The 26,544-nt window shown below is 37.5% G+C and overlaps 1 protein-coding gene across 1 annotated transcript; it reads right to left on the reverse strand.

Moving 5' to 3' along the window:
- Positions 1-232: 232 nt before the first annotated feature.
- On the reverse strand, positions 233-26,398 carry usp46 (ubiquitin specific peptidase 46). Its single transcript, XM_066719881.1, has 9 exons — positions 25,962-26,398; positions 17,027-17,107; positions 15,356-15,569; positions 13,993-14,222; positions 13,398-13,474; positions 12,983-13,066; positions 11,641-11,838; positions 9,541-9,619; positions 233-9,002 (listed from the first exon to the last, which is right to left on the reverse strand). The coding sequence occupies exons 1-9, from the start codon at positions 25,995-25,997 to the stop codon at positions 8,901-8,903; spliced, it is 1,101 nt and encodes a 366-aa protein (XP_066575978.1). The 5' UTR covers positions 25,998-26,398; the 3' UTR covers positions 233-8,900.
- Positions 26,399-26,544: the final 146 nt, after the last annotated feature.

The following is a 26,544-nucleotide window of genomic DNA, read 5'->3' on the forward strand; positions in this document are numbered from 1 at the left end:
TTTTGCGTTTCCCAACCAACGACCTTAAGAAAACAAACATAAAAAGACTTTGGCAGGAATGCAACAAGTGACTGCTTAGCTTAACTAGTTTCTTATATATAGTTTTACTGCAGAATACACTGGAAACAAATGTGCAAAAACATGCAACCCAGAAACACAGACACATATCTATGAAATAATGTGCATTACAGTTTAACTGAGCAATCAGATCTTTACAATGACCAACAAACAGTTTCATTAAATGATAAATACTTTATTGAAGACAAAAGTTTCTCTAGAACCAATAATTATTTTACAGTTAAAGCATATTACTTGTCTAGTAAAGTGCACTTTCCGTTTACACAGTTGTACAAAATTTGTACAGTAACCCCAGTCACTGATATCACCTCAACACATGTTCATTATTATAAAGCAAACGCAAGGGTTTCCAGTTGGATGTAAATTAAGGTGTAGATATAACTACAAAGGGTACATTGAAGTGAAATTGAAAATAAATAAATAATAATCTACATCTAGGGCAGAATTGACAAGACAAGCTCTATGAAGAGAGGAAGAGGATATGAATTGAGAATAGTTCACAAACCTTGATTCAAAAGTGCTGTAACCCATAAGACTTTTTTTTAACCAAGTCTAATTCAATCAAAGGAATTTAACATGGTTTAAAATGCATCCTACTAGTTTTGTTACACTTACAAGTATTTTTATTTTTATTAAGAAAAGCAAGTAACGTGAATTATGATTTACAGTAACAAATGGGTTATTCCCTTATAAATGAAATAATATAACATGGAATAATACAGCATCTGTTCATCTTCATTCACATCATGGTATAATGCATATAACAAACAATACAATTTAATAATAATGAAATGAAGCCTCTTCATGCTTAATCATTGATAGATGGTGTTTAAATTGTGTTCTAACCCCCCTATTTTTCCACTTTTTTCTTTGGATGCTACTTGTGAATGTCATCATGATTGCAGGGCCTCTGTGAAAAACTGGTGAATGCTTCTCAATATCACAGTGTACATGACAAGACAACAGAGGTCATATTTCTGGCACCAACCCCTTTTCATAGAGAGAGAACATGGATTAAACATACTACTGATGCACTATAATCCCCTCAGCAAAATGGAATTCACAACTGCAAAGAAGACAGACTGGAGAAAGCTTTAGTTAGTTTGATTGTTGCAGTGAAGCCCATTCTGATTTTGCTAACTTCCTTAAACAGATTTTCATAGTGTTGAGATTTTAAAATACATGTTTTTGTTGTAACTTTTATAAATCTAAGTTCATAGTCACATTTCAGATTGAAAAATAAGTGATATAGATTCTCAGCACATAACCATGTAATTCCGGTTTTGGCACAATAATATTAAAAAAGGACACGTTTTTTTTTCATAAAGTACACTGATGAATTGCAGTTAGCATTGAAGTGTGCTCTTGATGCATTTACATCATATAGTCATATTATAATATTCATGAACGGATGGAAAACAAATCTGCCACCCACATGGATCTATAACTGGAAGTCAAATCAGAAATAAAAGGGACTTTGCTATAACTTATATATATATATATATATATATATATATAGAGAGAGAGAGAGAGAGAGAGAGAGAGTTTTTTTCTATTAAATTTACACAATCTCACCTTATATTTATGGAACAAGCATGAAGCAACTTCACAAATTGTAATTAGAAAAATAAAAATATAAACATTGAACCACAGTATACAATATTCATGGTTCTTGCTAGAAACTAACAGCATGTTTTTTTCTGCAAAGACGTGAAATAACTTAAAATGACAATGTGACTTAATTTCCTTCATATTAGTCTATCAGGTTTATTTAATAGAGAGTAAAACTCACTTTTCATTTACCCTCAGTCACTGCTTAAAATAAGTGATGACAGGGGACACAGGTTTGAGCCAGGACTTGTAAAATTATCTGACAATTGCCAATGCCTCATGTCTCTACTTTAACAGTGGAGCTCAAACAGGCTGATTGCCATTAGTTTCTGCACTTAATAAAAACCATGATTACAAATAAGACAATTTTAGCCTTAGAACACCCACAGAACAGACACTTTTAGAAGGAAATTATTTCAAGTAACAGGAAAATGAAAAGCAAATTACAAGGTTAAACAAAATAAAGGAAAATGGAACACCAATGCTATCGATTATCTTGTCAGTATCAGTATGTATTTTGCATAACATTAAAGTGGCAGTAATTGTACCCTTTAATAAAGACTTATCTACTCAGCTTTGCTGAAATATTTGGTTAAAATGACTGAAGAGAGCAGTTTCAAATGTCCAATTGATTCGGTTACCCAATTCTGGTCCTCAAGCTCAGGTTTCATTACGATTGTCAAAAGAAAATGAAACCCGTAATTTGGTGGAGCTAGAACAAAAGTGAAGGACTGAAAGATGCACTTAAAAGAGCAACAAGTCCATCTTTCCATGAGTTTCTAAATAAATAAAATATCTTGAGACAAACAGGGGCTGAGCCTCAGTATGGTAACAGCATGCAATACTGGAGGGAGAGCAATTAAGCATGGGCATGATAAGAACATTAACCAACAAATAACCACTATGGACCAGCCCAAAGGGAAAACGAAATCAATAATTGATAATTGACATAATGACATTAGACAAAGGCCCTATATAAATCCTGCGGTAGTGTATTAATTAAGACAATTGTACATCAACAAACAACTAAAAATGTGTGCATCTCAACCAGATGTAAAGTATCAGATCATAGTATTTTTGTTTTTTCTTTCACTACTGAGGAAGACTTCTCTTTTGTTCTCCAAGAGGTTGGGCATCAACAACACTCTAGTGAGATGGACAAGTGAGTGAAGTAACTTGCTTTGTAAATTCTCACATGCTGTGCTTGATATTTGTGGCCATCAGTCAAAATGCATAACCTTCTCATCAACATTAATGCACGTTTTAGGAAGAAATCAATGTGCGGAAACATTGCAGGGAATGCAGTGAATGGCAGATGGATATTTAACCTGCTTCTTTAATAGAGGACAAACTGAGACCTCAATACAAAACTGAAGACACAGCTATTGAAAGTAACAATATACTTAATGGGGAGGGGAAAAAACAAACCACCATATTTTTATTATATTTGATAAAAATCTAGTTTTTACCCACTTGTAGACAGTATAATTCAAGCAATTATAGCACTTTCAATATTATCTGTATGGAGAACCATATAAAAGCCAATGTAATACAAACTACAGGATTAACCACAGGTAAAAAGAGCACCTCACGAAAAAGGAAAATAATAAGAAATAACTTAAGCCTTAGTGTAAGATTTTTGCAAAGTAATACAGAAAAAAAAGTGTTGCTTTTTTGTTTTTACTATTAGGAATGACAGTACAATATAACACGACAAAATATTTATAATGATCAGCACCATCGCTTTGTGGGGAGAAAATGGATGATTCCTGAAATAAACTGTATGACCCCTTTGGATCGGTACAGAACATTTAGGACTCCTGTTTCCAATACAACTACAGAGGGAACAGACACAGCTATAGGTATATTGGTTTTGGCACTGGCCAAGGGGAACTGTCTGAAGTAAAGGAAGAGCATTTTGCATTTAAATTAGCTTTATCCCTTAATCTTACCAGTAGCCCGTTTTCACTGCCATGGGTCCTTCGCCTATGTGCTGAATCAAGCCTGAAGCTTTTGCCCTAACATTTATCTTGAGGCTGCAGAATGTTTTTTGGAAGAAAATGAATAACTAAATAAATAATAAGTACCTTCTGTTTAAGGGTGTTGCACCAGGAACCTTAAATCACTTAAGTCAATAGCTTGCTGAGGTGATAGGCGCAATAATCAATAGAGGGATATTTCTTACTAAAGATGTTTCTTGCTGTTGGCCCCAGGGCTTCAATTTGAACACAAACAAAAACACAGTCACAATCATAACAATCATAACATCACATCAGACAATAAATGCAAACTCAGATGTTAGCTAAAGGAAGTATTCATATTCTTAATACAAGAATTATAGGTGAGACCATATGTAGTAATCTAATTGAAATTCTATAGGATCAGGTAAACAAACTACACAAAACCAAACTGTATACAAACTGCACACAATCATCATCAAATACTGGAAAAGGTCATCATTTCCATCTATTTGTAACTGAAAATCATAAAGAGAGAGGAAGTTTTAGATTTTAACAAATTAAAGCAGAATTAAAACTATTAGTCAAAGTATATCACAAAGATTGTCCAGGTGTATAAATAATACATCCATTGGCATAGACAGGTAATGTACTCTATAAAGGTTGACAGTATGTTCATATATGCAAAGAAGTTGAACTGGACCAAGGATAAGAGCCTTGAGGCACACCTTTGACCAACGGCTTAAAATCTGTACTATCCCATTTACACCTAACACAATAGCAATACAGTAATCCAAGTTTACTTAATCACTAAAAGCAACACAATGACATTTCTTCTACAGAAACTCATGATTTACAGTGTTCAATTGTTTTGGGTAAGTTAACATTTTGAAAGCTGAAGCAATATCAATAAAACTATGATGAATTGCAACTTGCATAATATTATTCAAACTAAATCCAACTGCTATTCAGCAGTATTATCTTTTTATCTTCAAAAAACCTTTTACCTGAGAATAAAAAAAGATTTTAAAAGATTTTAATAATGACAGAATGTGCATCACTCAACACTTGACAAGCATGAGATGATAGCTCTGAAAGAATGATAGAAAAAGTACTTCTAGTAGTTCTAATATACGTTTTACTTTGATCAGTTTCTTGGCTCAGAATTAATTTGTTCCTTTGATTGGTCTTTATGAATCAAACACATTTTTGAGTTTAGTTAACAGCAGCTAGTGAGAAAGTAGGAGATATCTGACTTATCCTATGTTGTAGATTAGAATAAAAGGCCAGGCCACAGTTGGGTAATACAGCAAAAATGGGCTACTGGTGGAAAAGAGGATTGTATTGCAGAATTCTAAAGTAAAAATAGACATTGTACACATAATCCTACAGTGTCACAAAAACAAATATTTGATCCAAGATTTCTGTTCTTTTCCCCGCTCATTCCAGTCTCCCATTTAAAAACCTCAATAGTCTATTTACACAAGGAATGTTTATTAAAAATAGATTTTCCAGTCACGATTTCTTCAAAAATACTCCACAATGTGTTTGTTTTGTTTGTGTATCTCCATTATTGCGGACTAAAATTCACCTTGCAATTGAATACAATGTCACAGTTACTATACCTGCATTTCACCTGAGTCTTTCTTGGCAGTTTTGACAAGGAATGGCAAAAATTGTGAGAGAATAAGAGGTGATGCGCGGTGCCTGCCTGTGCTGAAGGCAATACAAGGTTTCGCATTTTCTGCCTCCCACACAAACTGCTTTGTGTTCAGACTCTAAAATGCTCTTCGCCGCTCTGCAACAAATGGGGGGAGAAAGAGCTCCAGTCAACTCTTAGTTTTTCAGAATCTGAAAAACACTGAAAATGAACAAATCTTAAACCCTGCAATCAGTGAGTCTGTTTTTTAATATGCAAAATTTAAAAGCAGTCTTTGTAGTAAAATTACAATACTTTGCAATGTATACAATCCCTACTTTTTTTTTATGCCTGCTCATAATGTAACTTCTTCCTCAGCTGTCATTCAAACATCAATCAAAGTCTGTCCCTTTCCATTTCCATAGCTGTATGTTTTCGGATACATCACCGCACCATTTCAAATGAATTGACAGTAGGGTGGGTCACTGTCAGACTGGCCGCCTATTATCTAGTAAAGGGAAGTGACATTAACTATGTAGCACAGAGAAATACTGTTCATAACTGGCATCATATCTGTCAAGCTCGTTGAACTCAATCATAGGTAAAGGCAAACAAGAGAAATGCGATACTTGCAGGGCTGAGGCAAAGCAGTTTATTCGTAGGTTCGACTTTTCTCTCATTTGTTTGAAATGAATAATTTAGTTGTATTTTTTTATAATACATTTTGGTCAACCATGAAAAGAAAGATTAAATGCATTTGCAATTTGCTGTGTGAATGTAAGTATTTATTTTAAAAAATGCTAGAAATGTCAGATACCTTGAACTCCATGTATTAATGCTGTTGTTACCTTTACCCTTCAATAACATTAATCGATGCCTCTGCTGGTTGTAAAAACAATGGGCATTGTCACGGTTTCATGGTACATGTGCCAAATTATTTCACTCATACGTAAAGTAACAGTCATTTTCAAGCAGTCGTCCTTTATCACATCTGTAAGGATTAAAATATGGTCTAAGCCAAGATCAGGTTAGCAGAGAGCTTAAGTATGTGAGGGAAAGTGCCCAGAATAATGTGGCCTACCTTGGCACATTCGGATAATGACTCATGCCATTTCCCCTTTCCTCATATGGAAACACGCAGCCTGTCTCACTTTAAATGACTGCATCAAGTCAAACATTTCCCAAAACACTTCTGCCTGCATATCTGCCTGGACAAATACCATCCAGTGATGTGATGAAATAGTGTGCCCTACATTCTGACACAGTGACTCACAAGAGAGGTGACGTCCAACCCAGGAGGCTGACAACATCGGCCACCAGCTTCAGCTTTCTATCATCAGACTTTGCTAACTGCTCAGAGTAATTGCTTGCATGTTTTATGTAATCTTTACCTCAGATGAAAATTCAGGTGGAAAATTCCATCCCCATGCAGTATTGTATTAGAGCTAAAATATCTGAGCCTAATATACAAGGTAAGGGCATATGAGGTGACAGACAAAAGTTTTACTTTTAGATTTAAACATTTATCATCATAGCCCACTACCAATTAAAATATTTTGACTAACGGCAATGGCTTGTGGCTTTTCTTATATTAGATTCAGAATGATCTCTCTCATCAATTAACACTCTCTTATCTCCAAATGTCTGCTGTCTTCTTTGGGGGTATCAGTCTACTGGCTGACTTTTTTCCAATGGTACTGAGCTGTACATCTAGCTGTAAATGCCTTTATCTTTAATTCTTGTTTCGTTTGGCAATGAATTAAACAATAGTTTGGAATCTCTTAGATCAATTAACAAAATATACATGTTCAATTATCTCTTTCCACAGTAACCTGTATAATCTGGATCACCTTTGACCTTACCTTACCATTTTATACTAAAACCATACAAAACAATGAGATATTTAGGCCTAGGAGCCACTGACTTACATACTGCCAGATAATTATAGAAAGGCAGGGATTTTTTAGTTTTGTAGAAAGTGACATTCCAGTAGCCTTATCAAATGACTTATTTGCCAGAACCTACATTACATCCTACAACAGAGAACTATGAAATTCACAATAAATTAATTGTGATTATCTGCTTGTCCGTCGAAGAGTACATACAAATACAGCCGCAAAGCCGGTATGGGATACTCTGAGGCAGACACTATCATCTAATTTTCCTATATTGTAGAAATTAAAAACAGGAAATAGAGAATTAATCCACCTGAAGTCAGTATTCAGAGTATTTAACGGCCACTTTGTTCGCTGAAGGCAGCAAATGACTTTGAGAAATCAGATTTTAATATGATCTTAAACTGTAAATCCCTGGATAAATGCGTCTGCTAAGAAAATAATAATACAAATAATAACAACTTCCAGAATTGAATATTAGAGTTTATAAATGCAGCGGATATGAATGGGGCTCAGAAGGTGCCTGCTAAACAGCAGAGGTGCAAATTGAAGCATCCTGGATTTCCATTACATTATCCCATTTAGGAAACGTTCCCTATTTAGAGATATTATTATTATTATTATTATTAATCTATAACGTTTGCGTTTCATGTTATGTTTCTAAATGTAATGATCCTTATATTATTTAAATTGATAATTCTTCATTGCATTCAGTTAACAAATATGGGTAAATAATGTCATAATATGAACACGTCCAGAACGCAATTACAAACATTGGTTTCCTATAAACCTTCTCTCCAGTTTCTACAAATTGTGAAAATGTGTCTCCTTATAGTCAAAGCAACAGAGTTTGTTCTACATTTTCAGGTAAATTGTAGACTAGTGTCCCTTTGGGATAATAAGACAGAGCTCTGTGAAAAACATGGCTGAGAAAGTAAGGACCACTGGGTTTCTTCTCTTCAAAGAAGATACAGAGACCTAACTACACATAGTAGTTGAATGTTTAGGATTGAAAACCAAATGAAAAACATTTGGACCTTCTGCAACCATTTTGATAATATATATACGCGTACTGTCCAGAAATGTCGTTTTAGACTACACAAGCCTCACAGCAATGAAGGTTGTGTGGTGCTTCATTTAAAATAACAATGGAATGGCGGTGTAGTAAATATTAACAAATCCTACCATATAAAAAATGATACCAGAATATTCTTCATTGTTCCTTACAGAGAGGAGATAGACTGGTATTTAATTTCCTTTCCTTCCTTCCAATTTACCTTCCATTTCAACAGTCTACTAATAGTAAATATTTCAGGCTCAGACAAGTATGAGATCAAATGGGAGGGCCCACTGACTGCGATAAAAAAAAAAATCGAATGCTGTATCAAACTGTGCCTGTTTTCTTGAATTTTTGGACTTGGGGTTGTTTCTCCTTCTAAAGTGACCTCCAGATGCAGGTGAAAAAGGCTTCAAGCAGTTTCTTTGAGAACATGGTTGGGTTTCCGTTATGCAGAGAATGCCTCAGATGTATAAAATCTTATTTGTAGACAAGACTGTAGCATCCTGTGCATTTCCACTGCTGGCAAATCGTTCTCCCTTGCAGCTAGTCAGTCTGCTCTCTGTGAAGTATTGGCACTGCGTTCACACATCTTCTCAGACAAAGGTAAGTCAAAGCAGGGGAAACTGCCAGGCTCTTCAGGCTTCCAGGTTGGTTCCTGGTCACTCTCTGGACTGGTAAAATAAAATGTATCCAGACTCAGAGTTCTTGGAAATGTCAGATGTTAAACCATAAAACTCCTCAATAGCCTGAGCATCAATTTTCTGTGGGAAGGGAAAGAAAGGAGAGAAAAAGAGATGTGTTGGTTACCGATTGAAGTCATATACAGTGAGGGAAAAAAGTATTTGATCCCCTGCTGATTTATCAATCAATTTATAACTTTTTTGAAATGCGTTTTTCTGGATTTTTTTGTTGTTATTCTGTCTCTCACTGTTAAAATACACCTACCATTAAAATTATAGTCTGATCATTTCTGTCAGTGGGCAAACGTACAAAATCAGCAGGGGATCAAATACTTTTTTCCCTCACTGTACAAAAATATAGACGAGTTGGTATGTTTTGAAACTGACTGTTAAAATAGTTGTGTTCTTAACCCATAGTACTAATAATCTTAAAATCAATTCATATTATGATTATTTTTAACGAATGGATTTTTTGGTTTCCTCGAGACCAGTTACTAAGTAGTACGTTTCTGTGTTTTAAATGAATAACTATAAAACGTTCACTGTGATATATACAAATAGATTAAACTTACATCTTCAGCAAAGAAATTTAAAAAATAAAATGATGTCTGATACAAACCTCAACAATGTCATCATCAAACAAAAGCCAGAAGCCATGACTTTTCACTATGGTGATGTAGTGTCCTCTATTGGGACCACTGAAGAAAAGAAGAGAAAAATACTCTATTTAATCATAAGCTAAAACAGTAATTTAACACTGACCCTGAGTTGCATTCACATGTTTTTGTGAGTTTTGTGAATAAGAAAAACTCCACAAGGTCAGGGTTGGTAAACTCATACTTAAGCCTGAACATAAAACACATTTACTGTCTAACCAGATAGGACATTCCACATCCTTACGATCTTTTTCTCATTCAAAAGCTCAGACCTAGGAATTATAAATATGCTAATGGCAGTAGCTCAGCCAGAACACTGCAAATTTACAGAGATACAGAGGAAGGATGATGTTATGGTTACAGTTTCAGTATGTCCCTGTTAAAGAGAGCCAACACTCTGACTCCTACAGATGATTGCAAATTATCCTGTGAGACAAAGCTTCTGAATATGTACAATTTCACAAGACAGGATATAGTTAGGAATAACCTTAAAGCTTGTCTATGGTTGTGTTAATTTGCTGAAGTAGTGAGAAAAACAGGGTAAAATCGTGATTTCTTCACATTTCACATTGTTATAGAGGTATACACAGTTTCTTTGAATGTAATTTTTTTTTTAAATGTAAAGAGAATTCTGTAAGTAGAAAGGGGGGAGGGGTGTGATATGATATTCCATAGGCAATACAACCAATGGATCTGTGGGGTAAGTCCATGTTTAATTTCCATCCATATAAGGTATTCTTGCTTCATTATATAACACTTCACATATGACCTGGAAAATGCTTTGAAAAGGAAATAAATTCTCTTGTTCTTGATGATATTATAAGTGCTCAAGGTAATACATCATATTTAACCCAGATATCTGGAGCCAAGCGCATTCTTGACAGGAGGTTAGTACTAGGCCGCATAGCAAAGGACCTATTAAACTAAGTGTACAAGTCATATACAATCATTTTAAACATATATACACTGACAATTAGATAGGATCTGTTAGGTAAGAATTGAACTGCTTTTGCTTAGATCTTGACAGCTTTAGTAAAACTTGTTTCAGAAACCCTTTCACTCCCAGGAAGAAACTAAATTTAGATATAGGCATCAACATGAAATACATAAAAGCAATTTAATGCCTGCTCTGTGGATTTGGGAGATTTATCACACACAGTTCAGAGATGAGAGCATTACATAAGAAAGTTTACAGGAGATAGGAGGCCATGGTCGTTTTTTTGAGTAGCTATTCAAGATTCATCCAACGATTTCTTGCAGAGAGACTCACCTATAAGGCTGAGGAGCTTGTTCCAGACCCCCACAACCCTTGATGTAAAGACACCTCATATCTATATACCTAAATGCACCTAACCTTAATTTGTCTTCTGGTCTTTGTTTCCTTGCTGAGCTTGAAACAGTTAGTCAAAAGAAATCAGACATGGAGGAGGGCTGTATCTGAACAACTGTCCTTTACAGTAAACATAAAGCGATTTCAAGGCATACAAAGCATTGTGTGTTTTCCCACCCAAAGAAACGGGACATGACAAACCTGACCTGTTTGAAAGAATTGGTCTGCAAGAGGTTAAAAAACACTAGCACTTCTAAACCAAGACAGCAACCTAAAAACATCAACACTTTCCAAGTCAAATCGGGGGATTTTCATTAACACAGTGGTAAATCAGTGTGGTTGCAATGACTTACCACTGTATAAATTGCAATTCTCCTTATTACATACATTTTGTTCTCCAAGAACATAGCGTACTGCGAATCCTACCTCCTACAATTATCACCGTCTCTGTCTGAGGTTTGTGTCAGATCTTTGATACCACACATAGCTGCATTTAAATGTGACTACCAGTACATGTCTGTTTTTACATTAACTGCCCAGAGGAGAATTTACTGTATTTCCACCACACTTTAAATTACTTTAATAAGGACTTAAATTCATATTATGTCCGCCTTACTCTTTCGTCAAATGTTTTCATGAAATGTGATTTTATGACAACTATAAGTTGCGTAGAATAAGGGCACCTCCAGAGAAAGAAGTATTCTTCGTGTTTGAGACGGTACAGTGCGTTTACCTGCCACAGTGCACAACGACAGCCACCAGGTCATACATGCGGTCCAGGTTGACGGCGTCACTGGAGGTGTTAAAGAGCCGCAGCTCCAGGGGAAACACCACTCGGTATGACAGCTTGGTGTAGCGGTGAAGCTGCTCCATATACTTGAACCGCTTCAGGTGAAGAGCCAGAATCATTGGCAGCTTCTTCACCCGCATCCTGAAGCCATCAAACAGGACACAGAAGCTTAGAGTAAGTAAAGCTGCTCAACTGACGTGTAACCAATAGACAAACATTTGAACGCAACTGGTTAGCAATTGGTTTGGAATATTAAGTGTAATATTTTTCAGTTAGAATAAAAGCACAATAAAACAAGCCACTAATAAGCTTTGAAAGTTGTCCCGTTAGCTTTGACAACAGCTAAAAAGTTTACCATTACTTTGGCACTGTTTGTGACAGAGCAACATTTACTAAACATTTATGAGATAGGAATACAAGGTGTGTATTTGGCAATCACTTATTAATTTATTAATTGAATACATAAAAGGTTTTGATCAAAGCTTGGCAACAATACTAGAAAGATGTTAGCAGCCCCAACTGGAAGTGGTTAAAGGTTCAAAGAGACGGTGGTGAATTAAACATTTTCACTGTTGAGCAGTGATGTTTTGATCATTTATATCATAAATCAGCAGCACAACATATCAGCATTCTCAGATCTCTTTCTCATTGATCTCACTTCTGTGAGCACAGACATTAATGTACAATGAAGAAGCGAATGAGCTCTTCACATGTCACCCCTTTATATGCACTGCAGGTTATTGAAAGCAAATTTAAAAAGCACTTAAAAACACTTCAAAGCACTTCAAACTTAACTCGAAAAACATATACATTGAATTATTTCCCCAAGTATGATTGGTTTTGTTTATTTCACTGATATGCTGTATATACAGTAAATAAAGAAGTATGGGTTGAATCATAAAGCATCATACACCACCCCTGAAAGGAATACTTGATCAAATAGTGGGGCCGTAATTACGATAACATATTCTCCTTTTAACATGCATGCTTCAGTCAAGGCTCATCCACCAAACTACACGCCAGCCCAGAAAACTACGTATTTTTTGTGATAATCTGAGTATCATCTCACCACAAGCCACATGAGAACACCACCCCATGTCTCACCACAAGCAATTAAACAAAATCACGTGGGAACACAATGTTATGACAACGTCTGCACGCCAATCTTTTGTTCTGATGAGAACTGTGTGCCAGGCAGTTTTAGTCTTCAGATGAGGCTTCCTCCAGCATTAGAAAAGCCATCAATTCAAACGATGGTCTCTCTATTGTCAGAGTATATACTGACCTTTTCTGTGCTTCCTGCTTACTGCAGCAGGTTTCACAGTAGTATTTATATTCACTGCACAGGGTTTCCGTGTTACTGAAATCCCTGCCAAAAAAAAAAAAGAGATATATTTATCTATCTGAAAGAAAATTTCAGAAAATGGTCTCTGAGTTAATAGTTTGTTGTTTTATGATCTTTACTTTTTTAAAGTCTAAAGGACAAAGTCAATATCAGATATCACCACCTACATCAGAAATTACGTGGAATATATTTTACTTTTACTCATTACTGTCAGTTTGTAATTCACTTATTACAGTTATCATCTCCTTTAATATTGGTGATATGATCATAAAAGCATCTTTCCAATTATTTCATACTAGAATGATGTCCTGTCAATGGTTTTCCTGGTTACAGGCCTCAGGCTTATTTTCAGTACCTCAGACAATGCGTTATGGATGTGTTTTGCTCAACATCGACAGAGAGGTCGAGGAAATCTTCGTCTTTGCTGCTAACCTGCAAGGGAAAGATAGGAACATTTGATGAGCTCCCAAAAAATGCTTTATGAAATAAGAAAAAACAGAAACAAAAAAAAAACACATGAAAAAGCCAAATTGATTCTTAATTTCAATTTAAAAACTTTTCATATTGAAAATATCCATTTTGTGCTTTTACCGTCAAAGGACAGCACACCGTGTAATTACAGTAAGTTGTCATTTTCTGCAAGCCTCATGCTCATGAAGTATTTACACAGTGTGAATACTTGAAAGGAGCTTTTGATGTGCCGCTGGCTCGAGCACAAAGCCCATTTCTTCTTTTCACCCGCCTCCTCAATTCCAATGAAAACCTCTCTCTGCTGAAGTTTGCTTCAAACATAATCAGCCGTAATGTAATAACACTGAAAGTTGTGTACCTAAAAGCACCACAATCGGAATTACAGCACAATGTCATTAACGGGCAGCATGAATATGTTGTTAGGTCATTATTGGCTAGCTGCTGGTGGTAAGAGGGTGGGGGAGGGGCACAGTAATCACCGTCTCGCAGTTCAGGCAGCGCGTCTCATTGGTCAGCGTGCCCTGGAAGATGTCATGCACCCAGGTGGGCTCGACCACGTTCTCCTCGGCTTCGCTGTTGCTGCTCCCGTTCTTCAGCCTCCCGTTCTGCTTCTCCTGCTTCTTCTCCTCCTGCAGGATGTCCGCCACAGTGTTCAGGAGGTAGTTGAGGAACTCGTGGGCATCCTGTTGCATGTAGTTGTCAAAAAGATCTGCAACACAGACAGCAAGGAAGCAGAGGGTGAACCTCTTTACGCTTCTACGTATGACACCATCATTATTTACCTGTTCAGATATCTGAAAGTATGTGATCATTTCCACAGCAAAGCATTTCTAAAGGCCTACATGGATTTTCATTCATTGTTATACCCTAGAAGTACTGGAATTTATCAAGAAAAAGCAACCAACATAACAAAGGGGCAGAATTTCAATTAGGTGTATGCTTAGTTAATTTGTCTAATCACAGAAATTATGAAAACACCAAATGAGAAATTGTTTTGTTTGTGCAGACAATGGGGTCAAAACAAATACATTAATTCCCTGTGTGCTGTGCTGATTGAAATACATCTCTGGATGTACTCTCTAGACATTGTGCAATCTATTGCCTTCTAATTAAGAATGAGTTGATATGACATACGTTTCTAGTACAGTGTTGAGGAGGGAAGGGGTTAATTCAGCAATGGATCTACAAAGGCTGAGGAAGATGATGATGATGATGATGATGATGATGATGATGGGCTTAATGAGTGCATGGCTGAGCATTAACATTTTTATCCCTGCATCAGTTTTGTAAATAAATAAAGACCTTATATTTGGCAGAAGATTCAGGGATTAGAAGTAAACAGTTTAGTCTGTGTACATTTCTGGCTGCTCAAGCTTCCAGATCATTTCATCAACAATGATGGCTGGATTTACTGACCTCTGTTTACAGAAGAATATTTTACTATTCATTCATTGTTTTATCATTAGAAAAATAAAACATACAAATCAGCAGAAACTGACAGGTACGAAGTCCACCTCTCTGCCCAGTTTGGTTTTAAAATTCTGTGTGCTCATCACACAGCTGGGATCATGGGGATCAATTATGCAGCCCAGCTCAGACAACGTGCACAACAGCGCTGGTGCAAGTGAGCATTTGCACCTTTATAAATCATTGCTTATGGAGGCCCTGAAGGCCAAAAGACACAAAAACATGGGATCAAAAATAAAGACTGTAGTCAAACACCAATCCACAGCAGCTGCAACTTCAAAGGCAGGTCCACATCAAAAAGTGCAAGGCGCAACTGTTAGAAATTGTGAAAGTGTATCACCTCGATCCCATCCCCACGCTCTGAGAGGAACTCACCATTCTCTTTCCGTAACCTTGAAATGAATTTCTTCGGGGGGATGACTCCCACTTTCTTTTTCTGGGTGGCGATGCTGTGGAAGAGGTCTGCCAAACAGGTGAGCAGGTTCTCTTTCTTCTTCTGCTGGGCTTTGTAGGCCAGCACATTCTCTCTGAAGGGCCGGCAGAAGTACAGGGCCTGCAGCACCGAGTTGCAGTAGCACGTGTTGCCAAACTACCAGAAGAGAGGAAAGCAAAAACAGGACAATTAAAAATGAATGCTGCCAGCAGGGCAACCTTTCCTACATTGAAAAACAAAACAAAACAAAAAACTGCTGAAATCTCAAGTGTGCAGCAGTGGAAAATTAGAATGCCTCGCTTTCTTTTTCCGAATAAATTGAGGATTTGAAACTAACAGCAAGTGATGTCTCATTAATGTTTCTCGCTGTGCTTGAGGAGTTCCTGCAAGTTTATAATAAGAGATTATTAAAGCCTCGACTCGTGCGACCTCTGAGGCTGAAGGCAGTTCACACGTGCGGCCTATTTGGTGGAGGCCTCTCGCAGTACTTTGCCGAGGCAGTCATGTGTGAGCTCAACTATTAAGGCACACACACTTCTTTGAACTGCGTGCCTTTCTCCTTTAGATCTGTCAATTATTTTCTTTTATGAAGGAAAATCGGATTAAGAGGATTTTGAAGTGCCTATAAAATAAACCTGCTGAAAAAATCGCTTTGGGAGACAAAAAGCACAAGTAAAATCCTCTCCGCACTACATGGGTTAAAAGATATTTTAACATTATAGGGCACGTTCTACCTCAAGATATCGAGACAACAATAAAACCCCTCTGCAGCACAGTTTAGTACTGTTTCAGGGTCCCTATTTTTGGCAGCAGAATTTGAAATCAATCAACGACTTCTAGTTGCTTTCATGCTACAACAAAAACAAAGATGATCTTGGTAGTTTTCAAAAGTAACACCCTGATCATTTGAAGCTGGAGACTTGAGAAACTTATGTACTTCTGCCGACTTTCATTCCCTTTCAAACAGTAGCAGCATCTGTTTCACATATATTTTAAGAGCAACGTGTTTTTGTTGGTTTACTTGCAAAGCACTTTATCAACACAGCTTAAATGCACAAGTTATTATTAGATCATTGCCTCAGCTTTGTTGACCAGATTATAATCAGTGATTTACTGTTCCCTGTGGCTGGTATGTTTAATATTTTCACTACAAACTCACTGAAAAGTCCATAAAAAAGGGAAAAATCTTTGTGGAGGAAGATCAAACATAAACTTTAAATAGCATTTCAAATTAATAATGAGACAATGCTAAACTCCTTATGGCGTATCAAGATTGAACGCCCACTTAAGTCAGAAACACAAGAGAAATGGTACTGAAAAGAACAAAGGACTTTATTATGTTAGCACAGACTAAACTGGTGCTCCAAAGTTCAGTTCATTGAGGTTTTAGTCTCTTGTTCTGTTTTTTGTTATTGTTATGCCAGGTTGGATTGGATGAAAATATATAATATTTGTTCAGCTATTACACAAACTGTTTATATATACCCTGATTGCAAAACACAGGCTTCAACTGCACTGTGATGTCACCCAAAAACTATGGGTCTGCAGGTTATAGATCCTATCTATAATACAAAGTCTACCTACAATCATGAAATTGATTATGTGCTACTTACATTAACCAATCCGAAGTAGTGTTCATTGATTGGAAACTGCTCTGGACCAATGTCTTTTTCCAGAGCAGAGGCATTGGTGCCCTGTGGGGAAGCAGAGGAAATCGGTGAAGCTTGAAGGTGACACAGGTACACAACCATTGACAGAATACAAGCTGCACACTGGGGCTCTTGACACTCTTAAAACCTGAACTATCAGAGCAACCTATCCTGCTTAAGTCATTCCTCCCACAACAACACATTCAGACAACAGAAGAAGTGGTTGCATGAAACAAAACAAAAATCAACATATGCAAAAGGCATCAATAAGATTTTTACTTCTGTATGGAAAGAGGTGATTACCATCGCTTATTGTATAACTAGGGCCCTGGGTTTTAAACAACCCTCTTTCTTAGGCTGCACTTCATTCCTCCCAGCATAAGGTGGACATGTAATCTGCTTAATGAAACCACTTAATTCGTCACTCTTAAAGCGTGTTGAGCAGCTGCGGCAACAGCCAATTATTTAGTCATGCATCCCTTTATTACTAATACATCTTATTCAATATTATTTCTTTGAAAAATGTATTTTCACATGTTGTTTACTAGCAGGAACACAGCATTGACAATAACAAAAACATCACTGATTCCCAGAACAATTTACATTTAATACTGAAATCCTTCAATGCTTAATAATAACATAAGGTTGTTGACAAGCAGCACATTAAGTGTCACTTACAGTTTCATAAAAGAAAATGACCTGTGCATTCAATTTTGCCATTATGTTTAAGCATCGTCAGATGATTCACCCTGCCTTCTGTCACAGATTGACATTGTTCTGTAAAAACTTCTCGCAGCATCTAAAGAATTGGCAACAACTGAAATATATTTCATCCTTTCATTCTAAATTGTGATTTAATTCTTCAGCTTTAATCCAAAATCACTCCACTGCCGTTTTCTTTCACATATGCTTGTCCATATCTGCATTGTCAGCATTAAATCCTGGAATAGAATATAATAGGAAGACTTCCAGATACAAACTACAAACTTGTTGTGTGTCGAATATATCAACTGCCATCAGAAAGTTATGAGCTTATTTAATAAAACAGGGTTTGTTTTTGCATTGTTCCTTATTGTTAGTAGTCAGTTTTTCAGAAACATAATTGAAGGTTTCTTGCTGTGTATCATGTGCTAATGCTTGGTAAGAATTTATTAAATCTCCAACTTTATTACGTGTGATGGAATTAATCTACTAAATCAGATCCACCAGTCCCTTCCCATCCGTCACCATCAGGGACAGCTGAGATTGTATACTTTGCCCAACCTTAAGCGATTTCTGGAGGTTCATTACCACTACAGTGTATGGGGAAATGTGCATTTCCGTTTTCACAGAGCCTGTGTAAAATGGGACGTATTTAGAGTGAGATTCAGCAGCAAAATACCAAGTGTCGCATTGTGTTATGCATGGCTGAGGTGGCAACTTTGAGTAAAGTACAGCCTTCTTGTTGCATTGCTTCTGTCAGGTGGTCTTTAAATACAGTTTTCTGCTTGGGCAATATATATAAAAAAATGTAATGGTTGCAACCAGTTTGTCTGCTTTCAGAAAATTATCTGCCCAGATATTGCTGGCAAGGGCTGTTATATTAGGATTACAAATCAAAGGTACTGAATTTGGCAGTAAACCTCGAAAAATGTCATTGTATGCCTTGTGACTTGCATTAACAGAGACACATCCAATCACATTATTGAAATGAGTTGAAACATTTCACAACACCCTGTGCCACTGATGTGTAATTCAGAGTGAAGATGAATTAGATTGGCTATTTTTACTTTCAGTTCTGAGGTGTTCAATAGTGCATGGAGAACAAACAAAATGTGCAAAACATACTGATCTTTTGAATCTGTAGACTACAGTCAGACATCTTTATCAGTTGTACAATGTTCATCTTGTGCAAATCAGCAATTTGGAGTAGCCTAGATACCTACTGACCTAGTAGGTATGACCTACTGTCATCTGAAAATGCTTATTACATGTTCGTTCAGAAATGCACATAATTTGGGATTATAAATTTTCTCCAGGGCAATATTAGCACAAACAAAATCCTCTGTCAAATTGAAAATATCTGGTTGGCGTTCATCATTTTCTTTCCCCTTATGTCATAGCTGTCTGTCTCAGCCTATCATTTTCTGATGATAAATGTTGGTTTATTGGTTTTCAAGTATGGTCTAAAGACAAATTGCAAGTTTGTGCTACATAAATTATACCGATCAGTGAACAGAACACCTGGTGGAAAATGTTGCGTGCATTCCATCAATGAAATGCTTTTTCCAAAGTTTTTGACTCCATGTTTCGGTCTCTCGATTTTTCTTATAACACATTAATTTATTCAATTAACATTTATACATCATAATAACTGTTTAACAAATTAAATGTTTAACTGATTACTATAGCTGGAGTGGCTGCAGGGACATCTAGAGGACACCAGTTAAAATACAAAAAAAAAAAAAAAAGTTGTGTTAAACGCAGGGCCTTGGCCAAAATATAACACACACATTCCTGTTCTTCTTGAAATCTCATTGAATGTTTAAAAATGCAGTTCTACAGCAATGTACATTATGGACACTGCATTCATATTTATTTTGTCTCCAGTAAAGTGAGCTATTCAGAGGAACTCAGGCATTCAACAGTAAATAAAGATCATATATTAAAAGAGCTAAAAAACCTTTCATTGGAAACCAATTTTGGCAAAACTTCATGTGTGAAATGTACTCACAGACTATTGTACCAACCGAAAGAAGATGAGTTAGTGGTGACCCACATGTACTACCCTAGGAAGCAAACAACTCACAGGACTTTTAAGAGGCCTCAAATTGTCTTAATTACTTACTTACACAATCCACACACTGTAATTGGAGGTTCTCAAGTTGCCAAAACACAGTCATGACAAGCAATCTAATTTGCTCAGGCTCAAACTGTGCACTGGTGTAAGCATTATAACCCAAATCATTACTCTCGCTGCTGTGAATAAGGTCCAGTGTTTCATTATGTGTTGATTGATCTGAGGTCACTGCAGGCTGAAATAATTACCTGGGGTTGTGCTTCTGCAGCATGACTGTATTGTTCTTAAGTTACTGCAGGTGGCCTCTCCAAATTACACAGCAGGTGGATTAATGGAAAGACTTGAGAAGCTGTAGCCCAGATTCTGTTTACCAGCCTGGCTGACCAGGGTACCTTGAGACACCAACTGCATTCAGACCCGACCTAAACAAACACCCTCAGTGATACTCAGAAGCATTAAAAAAACAGGTAACGAGCAATATAACTAGATGTAACTCAAATAAGACTGAGGGCTCACCCAACATGACTTCCAAATACATTTCTGGGAGATGTTTTTCGTAACACAGCATGATTTTTGAAGTTGTAATTTAATGTCTTGGGTCTTTTGCTACATTAAACAGCTTCCAAAATTACATTATCAATCATGTGTGATATGAAATCAATTCATCAGCAGGTTTGAATACACTGAGAAATGTCAAAACAAATGAGATCTTACATGGAAACACTTCAGTGCCTCTGTGAAACCAGTGGAATTATATTCACACAATGTAGTGTGCACCCAGCAGAATCCAATTATGTATTGTTTAAAATAAATGTTTTTACAGATTTTGTTTTCTTTTGGATTTCTGTCATCCCTCTCTGAGTCTTTCCTGGAAACAATGTTCCCTTCGTTAGTTCCACAGAACTGTCTCCTTTACTTCATTCACACAGAATTCATGCAGTGGAAAACTGTATCTCCAAAAACGGTTTAAAAAGCAGCAACACCACTTTTGCATAAAACATGTACTAATACATCTGAAGTAAAGGTAGAAGCTAAAGAGCACTGAACTATCATGGTTTGTTTGTCATTTTGCAGTATAGAGACACATTTTCCAATTTGGCTCAACACAGACCCAGTTTGTGTGTGCAACTCACCTATTCAGTACACTTCCTCCTTTGAAGAGTGTGCAAACTGCTGTCTAGGTATGGCCACCCCGATCCGGTTTCAAGCAGATCTAGAATGACTAGACTTTACCTGTCCAAGCTGATGAACTGCCCATCTGGTACATCAAGAACTTTGATCAAATGAGTTAAATTTCCTACGACTTCCTAATTAACGTGCTGCACAATAATCAGGCCACATATTCCAGAACTCTGAACCATTTAAAGCTTCAAGCCTGTATCTCATGTACAACTACACTTCAGTCAGGACTAAATTAATGTTAACGTGTACAATACAGTGAATGTAGTTGGTATATTAAATAAACTTGAATGGTTTCAGCCTACTTGATGTTTAACTCTGTTTGTTAGTACCTGTAATAACACAAGTGTATTAATTTCTTTAAGCCAAACATTGCAGTCCCTTATATGTTATATGTTCTATGTTGGGTAATTAAAATAGTTGTAGAGTGATGACAAAAATCAATAACATTACTGAATAATTTATAAATTAGTTGTTTCACTTTGATAACTATGTAATACATAGTTTATGCCATTCCAAAAACACATGAATAAAATAATACACTGGAAACTGCTGGAAATACATAAAGTAATTCTCTCTCTCTCCTGGTAGTGACATGCTGGTTTGGAGCAAATGTAAGTTATATTGAGTGACAGAAAATGACCACTAAATAAACTTGAACATGTTACTCTGGCTATAAACAGTATTTAAAACACTTGTCTGGGGAATGTAGGACTGACCCTTTGCAGTCAGTATCTGCCAATCGATCGGTTTGAAACCCCAGCAAAGCAACTGCCCACAGTGCACAGTCTTCAATGACCTCCATGGAGAGCTGCCTTGCTTCCTACCTGACTGAAAGCAATAATGAACAACTTCATTTTGGTTACGAGTTGTAAAGGGAAGTAATTAAAAAGGCACCTGCTCTTAACTTAAAAACTTACAGGATGAATGAACCGAAGTCCATGGATGCAATGCAAAATTGCAATCTGCTTGCGAGCACTAAAGGACTTTTAATTGAACAATAATTGTATTTTTAAATGAGGACTGAAGTTATATGCCAGGCAATAAAACAAAATGGCAAAATTAAATGAACCAGCTGGAGGAACAGCAGCAGAATGTATCGATCAAAGGAGACTCCAGTTACACAACAGATTAGTCCAGTCGAGCGCTGTTGCTACCACATGCTTTGATAAACTTCATAATAGCCATTTATAATTTATACAGCTCTGCTCCGGACAAACCTCATTGTGTCTCGATGCGGTGTAGCATTACTGCTGTATTAGATGTTCTCATCAACTTTTGTTCTGAAAGTACCTGGATAATCAGCTCAGCTCTGTGAATAACAGAACTATCTAAATATGTCATTAGGCGTTTATTTATTGGTGACCTTTCTTTCCATGTTTCTACTTGATATATTGTTAGGCTGAAACCTTCCTCATATGCCATGTAACTTCACACTGTCCAGGCTTTATGTTATATTATTTGTGTAATAAGAAGTTTGTTATAGGGCTGAGTTTATACACAAGCACACAGTTTTCAAAATGTACTCAGGTGAAGGTCCATCCTTGAGCTCCCTGATTGCTGCAATGCTAGTAGGAATACTTTCATTTCTGGCAATTCACCATTACTCAAAATGTCTCAATAAATCTATTGGTATGCTGCACTTCATAAAATATCCATTGTCCAAATCATGAGAAACTCACAATCACACAGCATCAGTCTGCCACCTCCACATATCCAAGGGTCCTGCTAGCTGTATCTGTAAGAGTGGGGACTGAGTGAGCAAAAAGATAACTGTATAACAGCTTTCGATGTAGAGCATGAGGTATGAGATTCCACATGATCCATGAACACGTTAACTAAATGGAATGACACTGTGCTCAATAAATATAACCCCAATTCCGAAAAATTGGGACAGTATGGAAAATGCAAAAAAACAAACAAAAAGATTAATTTGAAAATTCAATTCACCCTGTACTATAATTGAAAACACATTATTAACACATTATTTTATGTTTTACTTTGTGAATTTCATTTATTTTTGAAAATATACACTCATTTCAAATCTGATGACTGCAACACACTCCAAAAAAGTTGGGACAGTCAACTGTTTACCACAGTGTAACATCACCTTTTCTTTTAATAACACTTATTAAGCGTCTGGGCACTGAAGACACCAGTTGGTTAAGTTAAGCAAGTGGAATTTTCCCCCATTCATCCATTACGCATTTCTTCAGCTGCGCAACTGTACGGGGTCTTCGTTGCCTTATTTTGCGCTTCATAATGCGCCACACATTCTCAATGGGAGGCAGGTCAGGCACATGCTAGCATCTTTCTGCATTAATGGTGCCCTCACAGATGTGCAAATTACCCATGCCATGCACTGACACAACCCCATACCATGACAGACGCTGGCTGTTGGACCTGATGCTGATAACAGCTTAGATGGTCCTTTTCCTCTTTGGCCCGGAGAACACGACAGCTGTTTTGACCAAAAACTATTTGAAATGTTGACTCGTCGGACCACAAAACACGATTTCACTGTGCTACTGTCCATCTCAGATGTCGGCGGCGCTTCTGGACAGTGTCGATGTATGGCTTCTGCTTTGCATAGTAAAGCCTAAACTTGCATCTATGGATGCAGCGTCGAATGGTGTCGACTGATAAAGGTTTACCAAAGTATTCCCGAGCCCATGTCAGGATATCCATTACAGACTCATGACGGTTTTTAAGACAGTGACGTCTGAGGGATCGGAGATCATGCGCATTCAGAAGTGGTTTTCAGCCTTGCCCTTTACGCACTGAGATTTGACCGGATTGCTTGAATCTTTTAATTATATTGTGCACTGCAGAAGGTGAAATGCCCAAAATCATACCGATTTGTCTTTGGGGAATGTTGTTCTCAAAGTGCTGGATTATTCGCTGACGCATCTGTTGGCAGATTGGCAAGCCTCAACCCATCCTTGCTCTTGAAGGACTAGGCCTTTTTTGGAGGCTCTTTATATACTATGATTACACGATTGCCTCACCTGTTTCACATCACCTTCTTATTTCAACTTGTCACATCGCTATTAGTCCTTAATTGCCCCTGTCCCAACTTTTCTGGAACGTGTTGCATGCATCAATTTCAAAATAAACGTTTACCTTAAAAAAACGATGCAGTTGATTAGGTAAAACATCAAATACCTTGTCTTTATAAGTTTTTTGTTTAAATACAAGTCAAAGTACATTTACAAATCACTCCTCTTTGTTTTTATTAGCATTTTCCATACTGTCCCAACTTTTTCGGAATTGGGGTTGTAAATGTTGCTCATATTCAAATGGTTTCCACAGGGCCAGTAGCCAATATTATAAACCATAGGTACTATTTTCAGAAGACAAAAGTAAAAACTACCTGTGACTGTTCTATATTTTCCATTACCATTAATTGTGCAATGGTATAATGTACTTATTATCAGCAATTGACAACCCTGCAAGAGACTAAGGGCTAGACCAAATCAAAACCTACCAGTGAATTGCAAATACAAACAAGTAGCATACCCTATCACGGTTTAATTAAGTGTTAGAAGCAACATTCTACTACTTATTAATCACAATGCAATAAGGTACAAGTTTGTAATTTGTGAATTGTTGTCAAGTCAAAGTTTTGATTCAGTCTAGGCATGTAGTTCATGGCTCCATATCACCTTATTATTAAAGTTGCAAAGAGACCATCTACTATCAAATTGTAAACAAATAAACAGGTCTTCAATTATAAAGACATGTACAACAACAACAATCATTTTTAATAATTCGTTATAATACTTGTTTTTATATATTTGCTTATATGCAAAAGTAGATAAACAAATCTTCATTATGTGAAGGTTTTCCTTCTTTGGAAAGCAGATTTTTGTACTAAAATAATATTGTGAGCAACCTTAAAACAAAAACAAAAAGCTGTCACCATAACATTAAGTGTACACATAACTGTCATCATGCAAAGCAATTTGTATCTAAGTGTATTAGTGCTATGTGTGGTTGCACAAATTGCCAATCCAGCTACAGCTCAATAACCACAAAACTCAGTAATGTTTCTAAGAAGCAAAACAAACTAATAAATGCCATGAAAGACTCCAGTCCAAGCTTGAACGTACCAAAAATGCAAGGGAAAACAACCTGCATCACTACCTTTGACTGGAGATCCCTCCCCAAATAAATGACAGTATTGTTTGAGTTCAGATTACACAAGAAAAACAGTCAATGGTCCAGAAGCCTCAAGTTAGTGTATCAATTTACAGGAGATGGCCATGTCATCAGTTTATGGGTAAAACTGCAATGCATGTGAGCAACTGTATATTTTCCTTAATGCAATATACAGTGCAAGACAGTCATCATTTATCTATTGAGCACAAAACCCTGTAAAATGGCCAATTCCAGATAAACTGCTGCACAGACCTTGCCCTTGACCATCAGAGAGACCACACTTGTAAAGCAGGTGCGCCTGGTTTCAATACCACAAGTTAAAAGACCGTGCATTAGATGGGAAGCTGAAGAACATGCAGATGATTCACTCTGGACTAAACACACCATGATAAAGTTGGCCTCGCGTACGCATTCAATGCCCTGCACACTCACAAGACCGGAGCCCATTTAAGAGCAGATTAGCCTAGTTTTCCTCCGGCCTGCCTGCTCTATGCACAACTTTGCAAACAAGAGATATACTGACAACACAGTAGGCAGCACATACAAGGCACTGCCACAGCCAATCTGCGCAATGCATGGCAGGGAAAGGACAGGAAGGCGTGTGGTCAGACAGAGCGATCCTCCGCGGGGTGCATCACTGTCAGGCCCGGCCCGGCCACTTCTCCAACCAGACATTTCTCCCGCGGAGGGAAGCGCGTCTGTGCAGGAATGATGGCAGAGAAGTAGCCTTACAACCCGTCACCCGTCTCGCCACTACACCAGATCAGCGCTTTTACTTACCATATTACAAATGGAGGCGATATTTCTGACAGTCATTTAGTTTACAGGGTCCCCCTCACCGCCATCTTTATAAAATAAACATGATTATGAAAGATGCACAAAGCCGAAAAGGTCTCTCGCAGCCGCAGCCGCAGCCGGGGGCCCCACTGCAATCCCCAGCCCGCAGAAGCACCACAGGGTCCCGGCCAAACAACTAGCGGTGTGGACCTGTGCCTGCCTGACAGTGCGCCTGTGCAAGAGCACGGATTGAAGCCCTGGCTGCCGGCTCAGTTCATTTTCACTGGGTAATGCCTTCCCCGCTGCCTAAAAACGACGGCCGCTTGGACAGTAAACATCCATACGTGCGGCAGGTCGTTGGGACGGATCAATCGCAACCTCTACCCTGAGAAAGACACTCCCCTCCCACCCGGAGAGGTAGAGGTGCAGGACCGTCTCTACAACTGCGATGGAGCCGTCTGAGTGACAGCGCATCGTCACCAATCACAGGCTGTCTGGAGCCGCTGGAGCCGCAGGGTGGCCAATCAGCTGCACCGCGGAGCAGCGATGTGGGCCGGGAGTCTGGAGCTGATGGAGCAGGGATAGC

This window comes from Amia ocellicauda, chromosome 13, assembly GCF_036373705.1.
Source record: "Amia ocellicauda isolate fAmiCal2 chromosome 13, fAmiCal2.hap1, whole genome shotgun sequence".
NCBI lineage: Eukaryota > Metazoa > Chordata > Actinopteri > Amiiformes > Amiidae > Amia > Amia ocellicauda.